Below are 20000 nucleotides of genomic sequence, written 5' to 3'. Positions count from 1 at the left end.
GCGCCGAGTACAAGACCCAGACAGCCCTGTGGAGGAGTGGCAGTGAAGATCACTCATCGAGATTGTTTTTGCAAGTGTGTATGCTCAAACTGGAGGACCAGTGTGTTGTGGAATCCCTGTTGGAGGAGACTGAAGAACACTCACAATTGTGAGTAAGAGACAGTGTATACAACACACCGGTGTCTTTGCATCTCTGTGAAGGAGAGTAAAGAGTACTCGCAATTGTGAGTGTGTTGAGCGCGTGTTTTGCATTCAACGCAACACCCACGAGTGTGCGTTAGGTTAGAGAAAGTCTGTGTGTGTGACGGGTGTGTGCGTGTGAGTGTGGGTAAAGGGACACAGCTATAGAGACGGACTGCTGGACCATGAGTGAGACGAGTAAGAAGCGTGAGCTGGACATGAGGGACAAGGCCATCCTGCACCAGCAGAGGAGACTGAAGCAAGCCACCCAGTTCACACACAAGGACTCGGCAGACCTGCTGCCCCTCGACGGACTCAAGAGACTGGGCACCTCCAAAGACCTGGTAAGAGCAACACTGCAACACTTCAGCCATAATGGATAATGATTGTCTTATACAGTATAACATAATAGCTCAAGAGACTGGGCACCTCTAAAGAGCTGGCAAGCACTTTACTCTGGAAAAACAATGGTAATGTTAGTAGTGAATAATGTTTATAATAATGCATCTCCAAAGACAAGATGTTAAAGGGACACTGTGCAGGAAATGGTCAAAAAGGTACTGCAACTATGCTGCTCATTGAAACTGGGTTGCCTAGTGCCAAATTTGATCTTTTCATGAAAGTTTACTAAGTAATAAACTTATATTTTCTAGTATGGCCCAAGTACAGTCAGTTTTACAGCTAAAAATGACTATTTCTGGAAAGTCAAAATCATGGACCATGGAGAAGATCCCCCTTTTCATGTATGAAAAGTGCAATTTTTCCAGTCTTAATGAACACTTTGAATTTTATGGTGGTGGTAAGTATTCATGAAAAAGGTAACATTAGTGAATGGGTAGCATGGATTCTGGAAATAATCAACAGAAAATCCAGCACAGTGTCCCTTTAAGAGCAGCACTGGAACACTTCAGCGATAATGATTGTCTTTACATTATAGGCTATAACACGATAATTAATTCAAGAGACTGCAGGCATCTCTAAAGACCTGGCAACCACTTTACTCTGGAATAACAATGGCAGACATAATGTTAGTAGTAAATAATATTGATAATGCAGCCCCAAAGACCTGGTAAGCACTTCTGAAACACTTCAGGAATGATATAAAGGGTTAACCTACATTATATGACATAATAGTTAAATCAAGAATTTACTTACAAAGACCTGGTAAGAGCACTTCACGTCTAGAATAATAATGGTAAACATCATGTTAGGCCTATTAGTTAATAATATTGATATGGACCTTCCAATTACACCCCACTATTCATAACATTTAAATGTTTAACTGTTATTTCTTAATTATTACATTGTATTACATGATCATGTAAAACCTTACATAATTCTTAGTGTTCATTCAATTACTTGATGGGTTTCCATTCAATTGAAAAGCTCACATTTGTGCACATGCATCCTTTACTTGGTAATTGAACAGTTGCATGTCAGTGGGCTGTAAGTGTGTTTATACAAATTGAGATCTAAATTGAAAGTGCTTCCACATTGTATAGCATTGCAGCCAATTAAACGTAAAAAGTTGCCTTAAATTTGTAAAATATCTCCACTTGAGAAAAGCTAAAGTTGTGTTAAACCTCAAGTTGAGTTAATTTACAAACTTAAAGGAACAGACCACCCTTTTTTGATTTTCACATATTTGCAGTATTTCCCAACATTATTCATGAATGTGCATATAATTTTCGTCTCAGTGTTTTCAGTACTTAGATTTATTGGATCAGAATTATTAGCATAGCTTAGCATAATCACTGGAAGTAACTGGTATCTTTAGCATCAAGCCACAAGTGGTCACTGGACGGAATTAAATTGCCGTTTTACACTCCAGTGAATTTTACATTAATTTTAAAATGGTTTATAAGTACATTTGATTGTGTTTTATTTTGTACCATAGACTTGCATTGCTATGCCTAATGTGGCTATACTGTTAAACGGGGCAATGCAAACACATAGACGAAAATTATATGCACATTCATAAATAATGCTTGGAAATACTGCAAATATGTGAAAATCAAAAAAGGGTGGTCTGTTCCTTTAAGGCAGCAGGGGCTACTTAACTTTTAACCAGGGCTTTGAACCGGTTCAAGGAACGAAAACGAAAACCGGGAACTTTTTGTATTTTACAGGGAACAGAAACGAAACCGGAAACATTATTATTTTTTATGTTCTGGAACGGGAACACTTATTTAAAAATAATGGTAACCGGTTAATACCGGTTAATACCGTTCCTCAAACTAAAAAAAAAGTAATTATTTTCCTGCGCACGTTACCATGACGGCTGAGGTTCACATCCTGTGTGACATCAGACATTCTCTGACTGAATGGAGAAAGAGCTGTGGATTACAAATTCTTATCTAAATCTTAAAGCTAAATCTTAAATAAGAGAAACCACTCTCATACAAAAGGGCAGAGTTTCCATTGCATCATTGTAAGACATTGCAGAGAGGCGCATGTAAAGCGCACCGAGAATGTTCGGCGTTGTTGGGCATCCATGGCCGCTTCAAATATGCACAAACTCACAATGTCCATCATAGCGCTCCCCGTGACCCAAGTCAGCGTGGAGCGCGCATTTTCATCATTGAGGTTTATTCTCCGCTTCTCCGCTTAGGTCGTCCCTGAATGACAAAATTCTGGAGGATATTCTTTTCATCCGCTTGAATAAACAGTTTGGAATGTAGGCTGACTCATTTGCACTTCCGTCTTTTTGGTTAATTAACGTCAGTTAGGCCTATGGGGAGTAATCAGCTGACAGGAACGAAATTAACCGTTCCGGGAACAATCATTTTTTGTTCTAACCGGTTCGGGAACGTCAATTTATTGGTGGAACCCATAACCGGAAACGTTATAATTCCGTTTCTGTTCGGAACGGAACGTTTGGAAAAAAATAACGGTTCAAAGCCCTGCTTTTAACTTCACTTTAACTGGCTTGCAATGTTGTACAGTGCATGAAGGGATTTGGAGATTTTGAGTTTTTAAATGCAGCTCAAAATGTTGGTTTGAAACCCACTTCCTGTTGTTGTTTGTGTGTGAACATGAGTCAGGGTAACGACTGTTGGCTGTTGGTTGGTGGGTGTCCTGTGCTCTCACAAGTGAGATAGCCTGGAGGCTATACCTATGCAATTTCTTATAGGAAAGGTGAGGTTTATGACTGATCATGGGCTTTTATCAATGCATCATTTGGCATATATAGTCAACTGTGTCATGTCTATTAGATCAACTGCAAGCTTCCGTTTGTCAAGCGCCATCGTCTTTCCACCCCTCCCTGCTCTTTGATTGACACACTAGCTCAGGCCTCAATATTTGGTGGAAAATCCATCAGATCGGATCAATCGTGCAAAGCAGCATAGGATTTCCTAGGCTAGTGCTTGACTGTATTGCTGCCAAAACAGAAACATGAAGGTATCAGAGACAGGCTTGCACAAGTGATTTGCACTTTCACTTCTCGGATTAGCTGTAATTGTGATTTGAAAGGACATCTTTATGTTGTTGTTGGCTAGATGGGTGGGAAGGACATTGTTGGTGCCCTATAATTGATTGTATTGGTAAATTGAAGGGCAGTCTGACTCATTCCATTGGCTGAATCGGTGCACTACAAGCCATTATTATTTGACAGGAGTCATGGTTTGGTGACAGTATTTTGATTGGCTATATTCAAAGGTCAAATGGCTCCAACATTTCTGCGATTAGTTGATTTACTGTGTTTGAGGGCATCCTTGAGGGCATTCTTGCACTGATTGGTCTGTAATGTTGAAGGGGATTCTATGTGCTCATCGGCTGGATCACTGTGCGATCTGAGGATAAAACAACATGCCTGACCTTAGTGACATTTTAATTTTGTAAGGAGACTCTGACTTTGTAGCACCAACAGGCCAGACCATTCATTTTGAATTACTTCGCAATTCACAAATGATCTGATTACGCTTCTCTGGGGAGGGTTTAGTTGTCCACCAGACAGACAGTCAATAAGCGAACACACTTGGGGTGCATAATAACATACGTCATGAACGTCAACTATCAGCGATTGGTCAGAGCAGGCCCACTCATTTCAAACCAGAGCTGAGCTCACTCCTCTCACCCAAGTGCTCCAGGGCATCGAGGATCCAGACCAAAAATGAATTACGAAGTAATTAATGTGGTCCGGTAAAACCAGGCTACTGACCTTTGTTTACATTACCATGGCCTCAGCAGGAAATGCTTGCTGAAGGCCATGCATATTTGATGTAAATTTTCCGCGTGGTATGATCACCAGACACAAGGTGTGCAGAATGATACAAGCATACAGAGCAATATTGGCAGAATCACAAGGGGCGATCTTCTGAACTTGAGGTTGAGGTAGTGATAGAGTCAAACAATGGTGGAAAATATTAATGAGAGTCCTGTTGGCTATCTGCCCCCTACATGACACCTCCAGTATTGTGCGTCACACTCTGATATATAGTTCTTCTGCAAGTAGGCTACGTATGTGCTCTTGGTTACACGCGGTTGCATGCATAATTTAGGACTGTCCCCGGCCTTTATCTTACCTGATCAATAAGCTATTCAGGTGAATGTCAACTGTATGCTACATTGGAAATATAACGGGCTAATACCCTGTAGTTCCATAGGCCTATGTTGCGGCAACACAATGAACACAGATCTAATTAGTCTTTTTTATGTGATGTCAGACACCTTTGAGTCAGTGCATTTGAAGCAGATATACACTTCATTCAGTGGCGTAGTGTATTTCTGCACTTAAACTGGTAGTCTTTTATACCTGCTCCGCTTCAAAACAGAACCTATTTGAAGTCTCACAAAAAAGAATTGCTAATTGTGTTACGCCTTAGTTTAAGCCTTAGTTCCTGCATCTCATGGGAGGAAAAAAAGAATGTTTCTCAGTACAGCAAAGCCAGACTCTCTTATAGCGAGATGAAGTGTAGTAGCTACGAGGGGCTGGTTTATAAGCAGACTATGGTATCTCCTCAGCCTGACAGTGAGACGGGCATTGAGGCCAAGTAGTACTTTATAAAACATTCATGGGATTCAGGTGCTTATACGCTCTGTGGCCAGGGGCGCTGGCACCTTTGCCTGGGCCCTAGGACAAAGTTATTTGAATGGGCCCCGGGCCGGCCCACCATTCAATTATGCTATTTAACAAGGAGCCAATTCTGGGTCTCCCTTTCTCCTCGACGACCAACCCCTTTGTCCCCCATGTGGGCTCCCCTGGCTGTAACAACATGAGGTAGCTCTCTCTCAAGGCTCTGGCTGCCACAACCCCTTTGTGTAGAAATGTCAAGATACACACACACACACACACACACACACACACACACACACACACACACACACACACACACACACACACACACACACACACACACGCACACACGCACACACGCACACAAGCACACAAGCACACACACGCGCACAAGCACACACACGCGCACAAGCACACACACACACACACACACACACACACACACACACACACACACACACACACACACACACACACACACACACACACACAAGCACACAAGCACACACACGGCACAGACACACACACACGCACGCACACACACGTACACACTTCAAGCTCTATCTGTTTCTATTGCTGTTGCTGTCTGTTTGCGTGCGCGTGTGTGTGCATGCATGTGTGTGTGCGTGCATGTTTGTGTGTGCCTTCCAGACTGTTGGTGCTGTAAGTGGTCCATGGAAAGGCGCATGGCTGGATTGGCCATAAAAGGCATACAGGGCATTTGCCCGGTGGCCTGTTGATTATTTTGGTCTGACCTTCCCCACAATGGCATCAACATTTTGGCTGCTGTGGTGAACATAGCTGAAATTAGATGACTAAAATGTTGACACAGGCTTCATTGTGTCTGTTAATACATGGGTTCTAAATTTTGTTTATAACCTGACTGCGCGAACCTAGCTGCGCACAACTCAACCTCTGACTGTTGGAAACTGCTGTCGGTCAACAAATTAGCTCACGTGGTTGGCTGCCAATGTCTTGCCCCTACACATAACATCGTGTTGATAAACACTGAGAACCCATGTATACCTGGTGGACCGTTCTTGTCTTGTAAATGCCCGGCCTGTTTTTTTCTCCCAGGCCAGCCCTGGGAAGGTAGCCTGATTATCTTCGAGACTTGGTCTGACCAAGAGTATAGTCAGTAGGTTAGTGGTGTGCACATCCAAGACGCAGGTGCATGACAAAAGGCCAGAATACTGTAAAAACAAAGAAGAATGTCCGCACACTGCTCCCGTGTTGCTATTTTATTTTTTTCTCAAGTGAGTGCTTTCGAGCTAGTCGCTCTTCAAGAGCGACTAGCTCGAAAGCGCTCACTTGAGAAAAAAATAAAAAAGCAACACGAGAGCAGTGTGCGGACATTCTTCTTTGTTTTCACTGACCAAGAGTATAACAATTAACATTTCCCAAACAGCATTTCCCAAATGGCCTCCCTTGGTTTGCTAATGATTGTTTGCTTCCCAACAAAGTGGGAGGAGTTCCCGTATTTGTGGGAACTCAGAAAGCACTTGCATTGCTCTTGACCTGACTGGTAGCGACGCTGAAGCTGTTGCATCACTAGGAGGGCACAGCCTGGCTATGGTAAGGCGCTGATGAGATGCCAGACACCCTTTACTCCCCCGGCAGGCAGGCAGCACAGCGCTCTCATGACGCTCGCCAGACACCCATCTGGAGAAGCTGAGAGTGTGTTTTTGAGAGTGGAGCGGATGCACACTCCGTTTTAATGTGCTTTTGCAGTACCCGTGTGTGTGTGTGTGTGTGTGTGTGTGTGTGTGTGTGTGTGTGTGTGTGTGTGTGTGTGTGTGTGTGTGTGTGTGTGTGTGTGTGTGTGTGTGTGTGTGTGTGTGTGTGTGTGTGTGCACACTCAAAGAATAATGCCCAGAAGGAGAGTACCATTACAGGAGTTTCTCTCTCTCTTTCTCTCTCTCTCTCTCTCTCTCTCTCTCTCTCTCTCTCTCTCTCTCTCTCTCTCTCTCTCTCTCTCTCTCTCTCTCTCTCTCTCTCTCTCTCTCTCTCTCTCTTTCAAGTGTGTGTGACTCAAGAGGGATTTATTATGAATTCTGTGCAATAACATTCACAACAGGTAGCAACCACAGTGGAGGGTTCTGAACGTCTCTTTCATGTATGCAAGACTCTTTCAACATCCCCACCCCTTCACATCTCTCTCTCTCTCTCTCTCTCTCTCTCTCTCTCTCTCTCTCTCTCTCTCTCTCTCTCTCTCTCTCTCTCTCTCTCTCTCTCTCTCTCTCTCTCTCTCTCTCTCTCTAACTCTTTATCAGCCTCGCTTTCTACCTTCCTCTCGTCCTCTCTTTTCTTCTCTATCTCTATCTATCTATCTATCTATCTATCTATCTATCTATCTATCTATCTATCTATCTATCTATCTATCTTTACTTTGATCTGTGTGTGCTGCACGTGAAAGGATGCCTAAATCGTTACTGACCCTTGACTAAAGGTGTTGGGCTGTTACGTAAGACTGAACGGTGGTGCATTCACACTCTTACCTCGTGTAGCATGGCCGGAGCTACCATGAGGACACAGAGGTCATGTCCTCTGTATTTTTTTTTCAGTAGTGTAAAATGTATCTATGATGAAAATCGATATATGATCAACAATGATAAATTCAGTCTGTATACACCACCCCCATTTATCCCCAAGGCAGTGATTAATGAAAACAAACTTAAGAGTTTGAGTGAAGTGTTTGAGGCATTCTAAGTGTATGATGCAGTACAGCACGCAGTATTTGACCGCGGTATTTGAAAATGTCTGGTTACGGCCCTGGCCAGTAGACTGTGTGATTTGACATATGGACGTGGAGATTACAGGGTGACATTCACAGGGGGTTGGTGGTGTGTGCAGTTTCTCTCTTTCCACTATGAGTCATGAGTTTCCATTGACAACCTGCTTTGCCTCCTTTCTCTGTATCTGTCATTTCTGACATTATAGGTAGGCTATGGCATATTTCCAGCAGTGAATGTCATGCCACTTTTCCGTGTGGTTTCGTAGCTTGCCCCTTGTCAAACAGTCAACCTTGTGATAGTTGTGAGTGTGTGGTTAGGCATAGGTACGCACGCACTCATGCACGCACGCACACAAGCACACACACAAGCACACACAGAGAGAGAGAGAGAGAGAGAGAGAGAGAGAGAGAGAGAGAGAGAGAGAGAGAGAGAGAGAGAGAGAGAGAGAGAGAGAGAGAGAGAGAGAGAGATGAACACACATTCATAGCAACCCTGTGTTATTGCTCTTTTGTGACTGTAATGCAGAGGGGATGTGGCATGTCCGCCCTGCTTTATGCCAGCTGGACATTTTTATTCCTTTTTTCTCTTGACATCAGCAATGCAAAAATCAGGTCAGTTGTGATACTGTACATTATTCAATATAAAATAGTGAGGCAATGGAGAAACAAACAGCAAACCCTACTGTATGCTGAGCATCTGTTTTTCATGTGTTAATGTTTTTACTCAACATGCTATTTCTTTAGTTCATTTACTGTTTTCACCAGGATTTGTTTGTTCATTTGTCTGAGTGTTGGTTTGCAAAATAATTCACAAATGTATATCAGTATTCACTATGGTGATGGGTTGAGCTGGATTGGCGGAGGTCTGTACTATTCGAATCCCAGGGATACAAAAGGATACCCAGGAATACAAAAATAATTTCAGTGCATTATCGGAGTCAGTCATTATCAAAAGACCATTGCACATGGATTGAGGACATGTGCAGTACAATATGTACAGCAGTATGTACGAATTTAGATTAACGCTAAATATTATTCCCCGGCTAAATGCCAATCCAGCTCTGCCTTTTCCTTGACGTGTCTTCAGGGAGATTTCTCCATATAGCTGTACTCAGCTGACTCCCACCACATATGGTTTTACGGCCAGCACGAAAGAGACATATGTTGTTTTGCTCGCTTTTGCACAATTGCATAACAAACCTGATAGAATGGAATAAATCAGTTTGGAAGGTTGGTTTCTTTGCCTGAGTAACCGGCCTGTCAGTGTAACGGTTGTCATTTCCGTTTTAATCAATTCAGATGTCTTTTCAATCTTCTAGTTATTGCCAGCTGGGGCCTCATGAATAAAACTTACTTACGCTCAAAAATGCTCCATAATCCACAAACATTTTCAGATGTACTAATACTTGTGTGTAAGTATTAGTGCATCGTAGCCTCTTACTGCAGATGGGGTCGCCGGCGACCCTATTCACTATTTGTTGAAAATACTCAACTACATCATAACAACTTGTAGTGGAGAGAGAGAGGATCCGAGGAACTCTGAAGTAGAGTTAAAAGTCCTTTATTGATACATGGACAATAGCCGGCGCGTTTCAGTCTTCAGGGCTAATTGAAGAAGGTCGCACACGACCGAAACGCGTCGGCTATTGTCCATGTATCAATAAAGGACTTTTAACTGTACTTCAGAGTGCCTCGGATCCTCTCTCTCTCCACTACAAGTTTTTGCAACTTTGGAATACGATGAGCACCTGAAGGTTTTTTCATACTACCCCACAGACGCAACTCATCTTTGCTCTTTTTCTCTACATCATAACAACATTGCTTTGACAGTACAGAGAGCTGTAAGTAACAGATTAAGACATAGCCATTACAATTTTGGCGCCCGTAAGGTTATAACATAGGCGCTGCGCTAAGGGGTTAATGTGTACTGAGTTTCATGTGAAATCAGATGAATACGTGCCAAAAGAATCAACATGAAAATCTGATCATGCATGGACTTGTACATTTGAGATTTCCAAGGGGCAAATACAAATGTCTTTGTACATGAGGCCCCAGACTGTGCAGTGGTACGTAGCCTGGCCTGGCTATCGCACAATGCTATCACGTGAGATATAGTCTAGGAACCGTGTAGCCTATTCATTCTTTTGTAGGGGAGGTCGACATACTAAACCTATTTAAAACAAATATCGAAAACTTGATGGAAAGCCGGTTTCACATCTAGTGTCGACATAAGGAATCTGTAAACAAACTACAAGCTTTCGTTTGATTGCAGCGAGGGGTTTCATGCTTGGCTGGTTACCACCAGACCTATCACAAGTGAGATATAAGGTCTGGAGATCTGCCTAGTGTAAATCCCGTAGAGGGTTTGTGGTTTGTGTTTATCATTTTTGGCATACGTAGCCCATAGCCAATCGTGTCAGTTGTATCTTTTCAAACAAATTCATTGCCTTTCCACGCCTATCTGCTCTCTGATTGGAGTCCACGATCAGCATCCTCTCTGAGGTATAGATTCCATGCTGTCAGGCCCTGCCGTGGCCAACCGGTGAGGCACTCGTCTGCCATGCGGCCGACCCGGGTTCGATTCCCGGCCTGGGTCATTTGCCCACCCCTCCCCATCCCTCTCCCCATTCGCTTCCTTTCCACCTCTCAAACTGTTCTGTCAAGTAGGATAGTAAAGACCAAAAAAAGATTCCGTGCAGTCTTTCAGATCGGAACGGTTGTGCAAAGCAGCATGGGATTTCGCATGGTAGTACCATGCAGTCTTTCAGAGCAGAATGATCGTGCAAGACATGATGGGATTTCTCTGGCTATTGGTGGCCTGGTTTTACCAAACCCAGATGTAACTAGAGTAAGGAGTAATTTCTGCATATGGTGGGCAATGTGAATCTGGGCCGTCCATCGGTGGTGATGACTGGACCGAAGAGAAAGATAGGACATATGACTCAGCCTACGATAGGACGCGCATGTGTGTGTGTGTCTGTGTGTGTGTCTGTGTGTGTGTCTGTGTGTGTGTGTGTGTGTGTGTGTGTGTGTGTCTGTGTGTGTCTGTGTGTGTGTCTGTGTGTGTGTGTGTTTCTGTGCACGCCCATATACGTACACGTATGTGTATGCGTGTGATCTTGAAATAGTTGTGCTAATAACTTCTGCTAATAATTTCTGCATATGGTGGGCAATATGAATCCGAACCATCGGTGGTGATGACTGGACTGAGGAGAAAGATATGACATATGACATAAGCCTACGATAGGACGTGCGTGCGTGTGTGTGTGCATGTGATCTTGGAACAGTCGTGTTACTAAACTTACTAGCATAGCGAACACTACAGGATGAATAGAATGGCCTTGAAGTAGTAAACACAGCATTGATAGCCTGCCCACCAGTGTGTGTGTGTGTGTGTGTGTGAGAGAGAGAGAGAGAGAGAGAGAGAGAGAGAGAGAGAGAGAGAGAGAGAGAGAGAGAGAGAGAGAGAGAGAGAGAGAGAGAGAGGTTGAGTATATGTTTGGCGTTTGACTGTGCAGGGCCAAAGTATAACAAAGTAACTGTGTGTGTGGTCATCAGTGTGTGTGTGCTTTTGCGCACGTGTGTGTGTGTGTGTGTGTGTGTGTGTGTGTGTGTGTGTGTGTGTGTGTGTGTGAGAGAGAGAGAGAGAGAGAGAGAAAGCCTGTGTGCCAGTGCTCGTGCCCACTCCACTGTCACTACCAATTACAGTGTGTACCTTTGCAGGACACACAAGTCTGCACGGAGAAGCCTCGGGTCATGTGGGTGGAGATAGCGAGGGCGGCTGACAGGCCTGAGAGATGAGAGGGTGTGTGTGTGTGTGTGTGTGTGTGTGTGTGTGTGTGTGTGTGTGTGTGTGTGTGTGTGTGTGTGTGTGTGTGTGTGTGTGTGTGTGTGTGTGTGTGTGTGTGTGTGTGTGTGTGTGTGTGTGTGTGTGTGTGTGTACTGTGCTTCTCTTAGGGAGACAGAGACAAAGTGAGAGCACTGAGGACTGGGCAGACGCAAAAAAAGAGAGGAGACAAAAAATGAATTAGGAGGAAGGTCACAGGGTTTTTGTGAGGGGAGAGAGAGAGAGAGAGAGAGAGAGAGAGAGAGAGAGAGAGAGAGAGAGAGAGACAGAGAGACAGAGAGACAGAGACAGAGACAGAGAGACAGAGAGGTGAAAGAGTATGTGGAGTCCAGGGAGGCATTCAGAAGCCTTCACCAATCTTTTCGAGGCCGCTACCTGCTGTGAATGTTATTGCAGCACGATGGAGAAAAAAAGGTGGTGAAACTCAGGAGACGAATGTGAAATAGACAGAGAGAGAGAGAGAGAGAGAGAGAGAGAGAGAGAGAGAGAGATGGCCTTTTTATTTATTTCTCCTATTGGGTAGTCAGTCACATTGAGGCTGTTGCTTCTTTTCCAAGTGAGACCTCGTGGTGTGACCTGGAGGTGTGGGAGAGCTCATATCTCCCTTTGGTGTGACATGCAGGGCCGGATTAATGCACAGGCTAGATATGGCTGCCCCTGATTGGCCAAAGGTGATAAATTGCAGAATTGTGACCAGATCCAATATTGAAAACGTCATCTGTCATGTTGAGTACAGTTGGTAGACATGTTATCCTTAATTCCTCATAATTATGACACTGTCTATGTAAATTTGTCCCAAAATTTGCCCTCCAGGAGGCACCACAGCAACCTGTAGCCTAGGGACCCCAGGCCATCTTAATCCGGCCCTGGGTGTGACATGTCATATTTGAGTCTTAACATCCCCTGTGATGGTGAGTTCAGGTTGCGATATTCATCTTAGAGAGAAAGACGCCAAAATTGAACCACAATCTCCATCAGCAGAGACTCCCACAGAGAATCTCATTGAGAGAGAGAGAGAGAGAGAGAGAGAGAGAGAGAGAGAGAGAGAGAGAGAGAGAGAGAGAGAGAGAGAGAGAGTGTGTGTGTTAGACAGAGAGTGATAGGTTGTGATATTCATCTTTGAGAGAGAGAGAGAGAGAGAGAGAGAGAGAGAGAGAGAGAGAGAGAGAGAGAGCGGGTGAGAGAGAGAGAGGGAAGGAGGGTGTGAGAGTTCTTTTAGTGTCAAATGTTATCTCTGAGCGTGACATCTTTCTGTGATGGCAAGTCATGATGGCATTATATGATATTCATCTTTCGTGACATATTTCGTGACATTTTTTAACGATGATCTTTCTCGACTATTCTGTGGACTATTGACCACAGAATGTCAGGACCTCAGGCTCTCTATACAGGTCTTGGATATGAGAAAAAATATGATGGACAGGACAAATATTAACTAGGACAAGACAGGATATATTAAAAATGGGCATTTCAGAGGAAGAGAGAGAGACAGGCAGGCAGGCAGTCAGGCAGGCAGGCAGGCAGAGACGGAGAGTGGGTATATGAGTTTGCATGCCTACTGGCCTTATATAACATATATACTAGGCCTATATGACATATAGTGCAGCAAATACCTCAAACAATCTTTCACTTGGTGATGCAAGCATCAAATTTGTTTCAGAGGTGCTTCAGACCCTACCCTTTTAGAAAAGGTCGCTATCCAGGTGAAAAAACAAAATGGGGGCCATTTTCCAAGATGGCCGCCAATTGAAGTGCTTTTAAATGACTTTTATGTGTATTTTGATTGACTGATCATATTTTGAACATTTATGTATGGAAATATATTATGTTGAGCATGGTAAATTCAATTAGACATGGAAAAAATATATATATATTGAAAATTATAGTATTTTCATAATTAGGCCTACATGTAAATAAACTAACACTCACTGAATGATTCTAAATATTACAAAAACAGTATGCCTATAAGGATTACAGGTTTGTTGTTTGGGTTTGTTGTTTTGGTAGGAAAACTCTCTGATGCACATGTTGGATTAGTTATTTTTAGTCCTCACATTTGCAGGAACATAACTGTGTACAGTTGAGGCTAAAGCAATAGCATTTGCATCTTCCTCGGCAGTCAGTCTTGCATCCACATTTTGTCAGTTGCTGGCAACTCTCCGCAATTGCAGGAAGCTTTGACCAGAGAACTTTCCAGGCCTCGTCATCTTTTTGCCACCCCAGTTGGCAGGGCTTTCTATTTGCATTTTGCAAGGGTTATACAATACCGTTACAGAGATATAAAGTGCAAGACTGGGCAACAGCAGGCATACATAGAACATGTATTAAGAAGAGGTATTGTTGTATTTTCAGTTATGTCCTATTGTGACGATTCTGACATGGTGATAGTAGAATTGTGAAATAATAATAAATATAAAGTAAGCAATTGTAATGTGCAATATTTACAACTAGTTGGTATCCAGTACAGTCATTAAGTAACAGGCATGAAGCAGCAGCAATATGTGTGTGCATGTTTGTGTGTGCTTTTGAGTTAGTTCAGTGCTTTTGAGTTAGTTCATTGTGTGTGTGTGTGTGTGTGTGTGTGTGTGTGTGTGTGTGTGTGTGTGTGTGTGCGTGCGTGCGTGCGTGCGTGCGTGTGTGTGTGTTTTGAGTTAGTGCAAGTAGAGTGTGCAATCACAATTCAGTGTTGAGGGGGGGGGCTATCAGTTATAGGAGGGCAGGTTAAGAGTTCAGCATCCTGATTGGTTGGTGTATGAAGGTCTTTGCCAGCCTGGTGGTACGGGAGCGGAGGCACCTGTACCTCTTTCCAGAGGGCAGGAGACTGAACAGTTTGTGTGCAGGGTGACCTATGTCCTTGGTGATCATCAGTGCTTTTCGGGTGAGGCGGGTGGTGTAAATGTCCTGCAGGGAGGGGAGTGGCGCTCCAATGATCTTCTACGCTGTGTTCACAATGTGCTGGAGTGTCTTCCTGTTTTGCTCTGTGCAACCTCCTCCCCACACTGTGATGCAGCTGGTCAGGATGCTCTTGATGGTTCCTCTGTAGAAGGCTGTCATGATGGAGGGTGTAGCACTTGCCTTCTTTAGTTTGCGCAAGAAGTAGAGGCGCTGTTGGGCCTTCTTCGCCAGTGATGATGTGTTTGTGGTCCAAGAGAGGTCGTCACAGATGTGCACTCCAAGGAATTTTGTGCTGCTCACTCTCTCCACAACATCATTGTCGATGGTCAGTGGTAGCAGTTGTTTTTGGCCCCTCTGAAAGTTGACAACAATCTCCTTGGTCTTGTTGACATTCAGTAGGAGGTTGTTGCCCTTGCACCATCTGACCAGCAAGTCTACTTCTTCTCTGTAGTGAGTTTCGTCACCCTTAGTGATGAGGCCCACCAGTGTTATATCGTACGCAGACTTCATCAGATGGTTAGTGCAATGGGTCGTTGTGCAGTCATGTGTCAGCAGTGTGAACAGCAGGGGGCTAAGCACACAACCTTTCTGGGCCCCCGTGCTCAGGGTCAGGGTGCTTGAGGTGTTGTTCCAGACATGCACTGCAATGGATTTTTAGCAGACATCTTGTGTAATACGGTGAAAGGCCGAGGGGCTATCCTTTTACAAAATACCAAATACAAAATACCGTACAAAATATCAAAGCACATTGAGATATGGGACACAACAAGGTTCAGTCATCTGCCCTAGCCGGACTCCGCCCTACAGGTGACATCTACACACAGTAGGGACAGGAGCTTGCTCAATCCCGCTACAGCGGGATCTCCACCCACTTTGTCTGGAACCAATCAACTGAGCATTTTCAACCGTCCTGGGTAGAGGCGTGTTCAAGGCAGTGACGTGGTTTATGCAGAGACGTTCTATTGGGCTAAACTCAACCAGTAGCAAGCCGAGGGACGCGGGTTAACCAGGCCATGGAAACAAAGTTCGCCCTGTATGGAAACGCTAATCGTTATAGTCCTGGTCAGACCAGAATCGTGGTATGTGATCTGAAGTCTATGAAAATCAGGCAACTTCTGCCCTACACCCAGCCCGATCGTTCATCCAGTGTCATTTAAGTCCCGTGCGATCTGTACACCATCCGGGTAACTGAAGCCCCGTTACCCTTGGCTCGGGTCTCCTGCGCTGGCACATCCTGTCAATTCAGGTGCGGCTATCTAACTAAATTTCTAACTATGCGTACTACATTTCTAGTTAATCTATAAAGGGTCTTATTAGATAGCATATGGGAGACTATAAATACTAACAACTAAAGTGAGTATACTACTAAAAGAGTTAGTAAACTACAACTACAGCTATTGTACCACAAGCCGACACTGAACCCCATGCTGAGTCTCACAGCAGTGATGTCACCAGTGTGCCCTGGTTGTGCTATAACATCACTCTAATACAGAATGTAAACAAAATTGTTTTTACGACATTGTATTCCAACAGATATGGCAAGGTTAGTATGTATAATGAATACCTGCTATCGGACAGCTGTATGTCATAAATATGCATTTTCAGTCATGTAAGGCCTGCCATTTTGAAAAGTGGTGGCCATTTTGTGATGAAATATTGATACTATTAAGTTGTCCTGGTCAGAATTCATACATTTTAATATTTCCATCACTCAGATGTCTTGATTACTTGGCATTCTAAGACGAAAACAGCTTTTTTCACCTTTAATGAGGCGGCCATCTTGAAAAATGGCCGCCATATTGTTTTTTCACCTGGATAGCGACCTTTTCTGGGAGAGTAGGCCCTGGAGCACCGGTGTACGTGATTTGGTGCTTGCATCACCAAGTGAAAGATTCTTATGGAATATTGACTTAACAAGCCTCACTAATATGAAGAGCTTCTTTCCAAAAGGAGATATCCACCATTTTTGACTTTTGCATCTTAATATTGGAACTGTTAAGAAGTCCTACCATTATCATATGTGTGACTTCTTGCCATTCAAATGTTATGAGAACATACTTTTTAAACCTCTAAAAATGCATTTTTCAATGCAATTCAATGGAGTGCCCAATACAAACATGTCAATTTCCCAAAATGGTCCAAAATGGATATATCTCGTTCTGGAAAGAAGCTGTTCATATATACTGCATAACATATATGTGTGTGCAGGGTGAGCATTCACATTCTCATGCACACAGTGCACTCGCTTGCTTGTTTTTAATTCATTCCGCTAACTCGACCGCCCGCGCTGGCTCGCTCTGTACATGCACGGTTACATAACATAGCTGGGCTTGTTTTTGCTCTCTTCTGCCACCACCGCTGCTGCTGCTGCTGCTGGCTCTTCAGCCTCAGGCATCCTGCAGACATGACTGCCACCACTATCATCCGGAGAGGAGGAGGAGGGAACGAGAGATCATGGAGGGGTGAGAGGAGGAGAGAAGAAGGGATCATGGAGGGGTGAGAGGAGGAGAGAAGAATGGAGGGATGAGGGGAATGGGTGGTCATGGAGGGGGCTGAGGGGAGGAGAGAAGAATGGAGGGATGAGGGGAGAGGAGGAGGATTATGGAGGTGGGTGAGAGGGGAGGACGATCTTAGGGTGGTAGGCAGTAGCATGAGGTGCGTTATTTTTCCGAGGAAGCCAGGGAGAACAAAAAAATAATAATATAATATAATATAATATAAATATTACATTATTATTATTATTAATCAGTAGCAGCGGCTGGCTGGGACAACAAGCAAGGCAGAAAGTTTGGCCATGAGAATAAAATCAATAAGGTATAATTTATGAGATGCGTTGCATGTTTGCGAACCAGGAAGGCATTTGCATTTGGTCTCTAGTCTGTTTTGAACAGCACACCACGAGCACAGTTACAGCTCTTGATCATGCGTGTGACTACTTTAGTTAAGAAATAAATAACAAGAAAAACACTATGTCTGTTCAGAGTTGGAGTAGTGACAAGCAACACCGCAAGAATTTGCACTTCACGCACGACACCAGATGCTCCACAAGCCCCCTAAACACAATCCAGTCTCATCCTTAAGTGCCAGTTCAAATGCCCCACAGAACAGAATGCAATAACACAGACAGACACCGGACATGCACTGACTGACCACTTAATAGTTATTCTACTGATGACTAGGTTCAACCGGCTGCTCTGAATCGTGCACGTCTTGTATCGAATGTCAAATGTTGTGTGTACGACCTCTCTATGCTTGCCAGATGTATGGCGATTTCCAGCGCAAACATGCTAAAACAAAACTCATTGAAAAATAACCCTGATGCACGCGGCTGAAACAGAGCACAACAGCGCACAGAGAAGTGGCATGATGCGTATATTTAGGACCTGGTGGCACATTATGCCAATCACCATAGCTTATTGCCATAATAGCAAGAGCTAACAAGCAGCGAGCAACAAAGCTAAAAACAAAGCTAGCTTCACAAAACGTTAGGTGGCCTGCTTATAATCTACGTTTCTGAAACAATAAAGCAAGTTTGCCTACCGTTGTAGAAGTTATCCTGAACGTATATGTGTCCATGTGAAGATCCTGTCGTTATGTTAAATCCATTTTATGCATTGCCTGCCTTGACATTGGGAGCCATCGGCTGTGTATGCGCGCTTTAACTGTCACTATATTTTGCCCGTAATCGCTAGTCTGTTCAATGTAGTTTCTAGTTCTACTGGCAGCCAGGTAAAGTGGCTGCCGATCCTGAAGTATCATCCGTTTCCCTCCTTGGCAAATCATAGACGGGCAATATGATTTACTCGTGACCAATTTTGAGCAATATGATTGGTCAAGCATGCGTTTTTTTCAAAACTCCAGAAATGTATGGCTGCCAACTCGACTTGGCACCAGTTTTTGTTTTAGCATCGAGAGACGTGTAGTACTTTGTTTCACCAGATGGTTACCCAATGGGAGGGGGTGGGGCGCTATTTCCCCAGCTGGAAAATACTCACAGAGAGTGACGAGAGTGGAAGGGAATATTAAAATAGGAGACTCGTCGATATACAGAATGTTTTAATGATTAACGGATATTAAAGCTGTTTTTGGGAAAATTAGGGGATGCCTGGCATCCCTTGGCATCTGCGACGACACGCCACTGGTGGTAGGGATCATGGTGGAGGGGTGGAGGAAGGAGGGGAGAATGGCGGGCTGGGACCAGGAGGAAGAATGGAGGACTGAGAAGGAGGGAAAGATGGAGGAGAGGAGAGAAGAGAAGAGGAGGAGAGAAAGATCGAAGGGTGAGTCGGAGAAACGGACCAGGGGGAGGGGAGGAGAGGGGAGGGGTTAAAAGATGAGAGTAGGAAGGAAGAGTAGATGCCCCACCCGACTTTTCAGTGCCTCGTCCGGCGTCGGGCACAGCATTAAGCCAGACACCTGGTTGATTAAAATGCAGCAAATTGCATCTAAGAAACTCATTTTTTCTTGGGGGAGGACCCCCCGAAAAAAAACCCGTCAAAAAATATCACTGTCACCAAGGGGTTGCCCACCCCAACTTCACTCCGGCCCATCCAAAAAATGCCTTCTGGATCCGCCACTGGTAGATGGGTGAGAGGAGGAGAGGGAATAGTGCAGGGCAGAGCAGTGATGGGGGGATGCAGGGCTGAGGAAAGAAGGGAAGGGTGGGGGGCAGCAAAGCACTGAACAGTGGAGATGGGAGAAAGGGCAAACTCATGTGCACCGCTCATGCGCAAAGGACATAGCAAAGGATATAGGAGAGAGAGAGAGAGAGAGAGAGAGAGAGAGAGAGAGAGAGAGAGAGAGAGAGAGGGTAAAGAGCAGGGTATGGGAAGAGAGGAGAACAGAGCACACATTAAATGGAGGTGTGGAAGCAGAGGAGAGAATGAAAAGAGTGAGGGAGGAGAGGAGAAAAAGAGTGTAGGGTGTGGGCGGGGCAAGGTATGGTACACATATGGTGTGGTGTGGGCCGAGAAAAAGAGAGGAGAGGGAGAATACTCAGGCATTGCTGTGGATACGTGGAAAAGAGGACAGAGAGGAGGAGGGAGAGAGGGAGGGAGGGATGCAGGAGAGTGAGAGTGATGTGGGCATGGATGTTAGGAGAAGAGGACCGGAAGATTGAAAGAGCGAGACAGGGCTGTTGTGGGCATTTCCTGGTGGGCTGACATCAGAAATGTCCAAAGTAAAAGTAAAAGTGAATTCATGGTGTAAGTACAACACTAGCACATGATACTGTATTACATAGGCCTAGATGTTACTCCATTTACTCCATTGTGTGAGGTAGATAGACTGTGTTGTTAGGCTACTGAAAAACACTAAAAAGCTAACAA

At 44.3% G+C, this 20000-nt stretch overlaps 1 protein-coding gene across 1 annotated transcript in view; it reads left to right on the top strand.

The window, feature by feature from the left end:
- Window positions 1-20000, top strand: part of nrip2 (nuclear receptor interacting protein 2) — an 81956-nt gene that overhangs the window by 1133 nt on the left and 60823 nt on the right. Inside the window, exon 1 of the mRNA XM_063217963.1 lies at window positions 1-524. This exon is cut by the window's left edge and continues 1133 nt beyond it. Within this exon, the coding sequence (XP_063074033.1) occupies window positions 366-524 (159 nt within the window). The 5' untranslated portion in view covers window positions 1-365. The remainder of the gene's footprint in view (window positions 525-20000) is intronic.

Source organism: Engraulis encrasicolus, chromosome 15, assembly GCF_034702125.1.
Source record: "Engraulis encrasicolus isolate BLACKSEA-1 chromosome 15, IST_EnEncr_1.0, whole genome shotgun sequence".
In the NCBI taxonomy this organism is placed as follows: Eukaryota; Metazoa; Chordata; class Actinopteri; order Clupeiformes; family Engraulidae; genus Engraulis; species Engraulis encrasicolus.
This window is presented reverse-complemented; position numbering and strand designations above follow the sequence as displayed.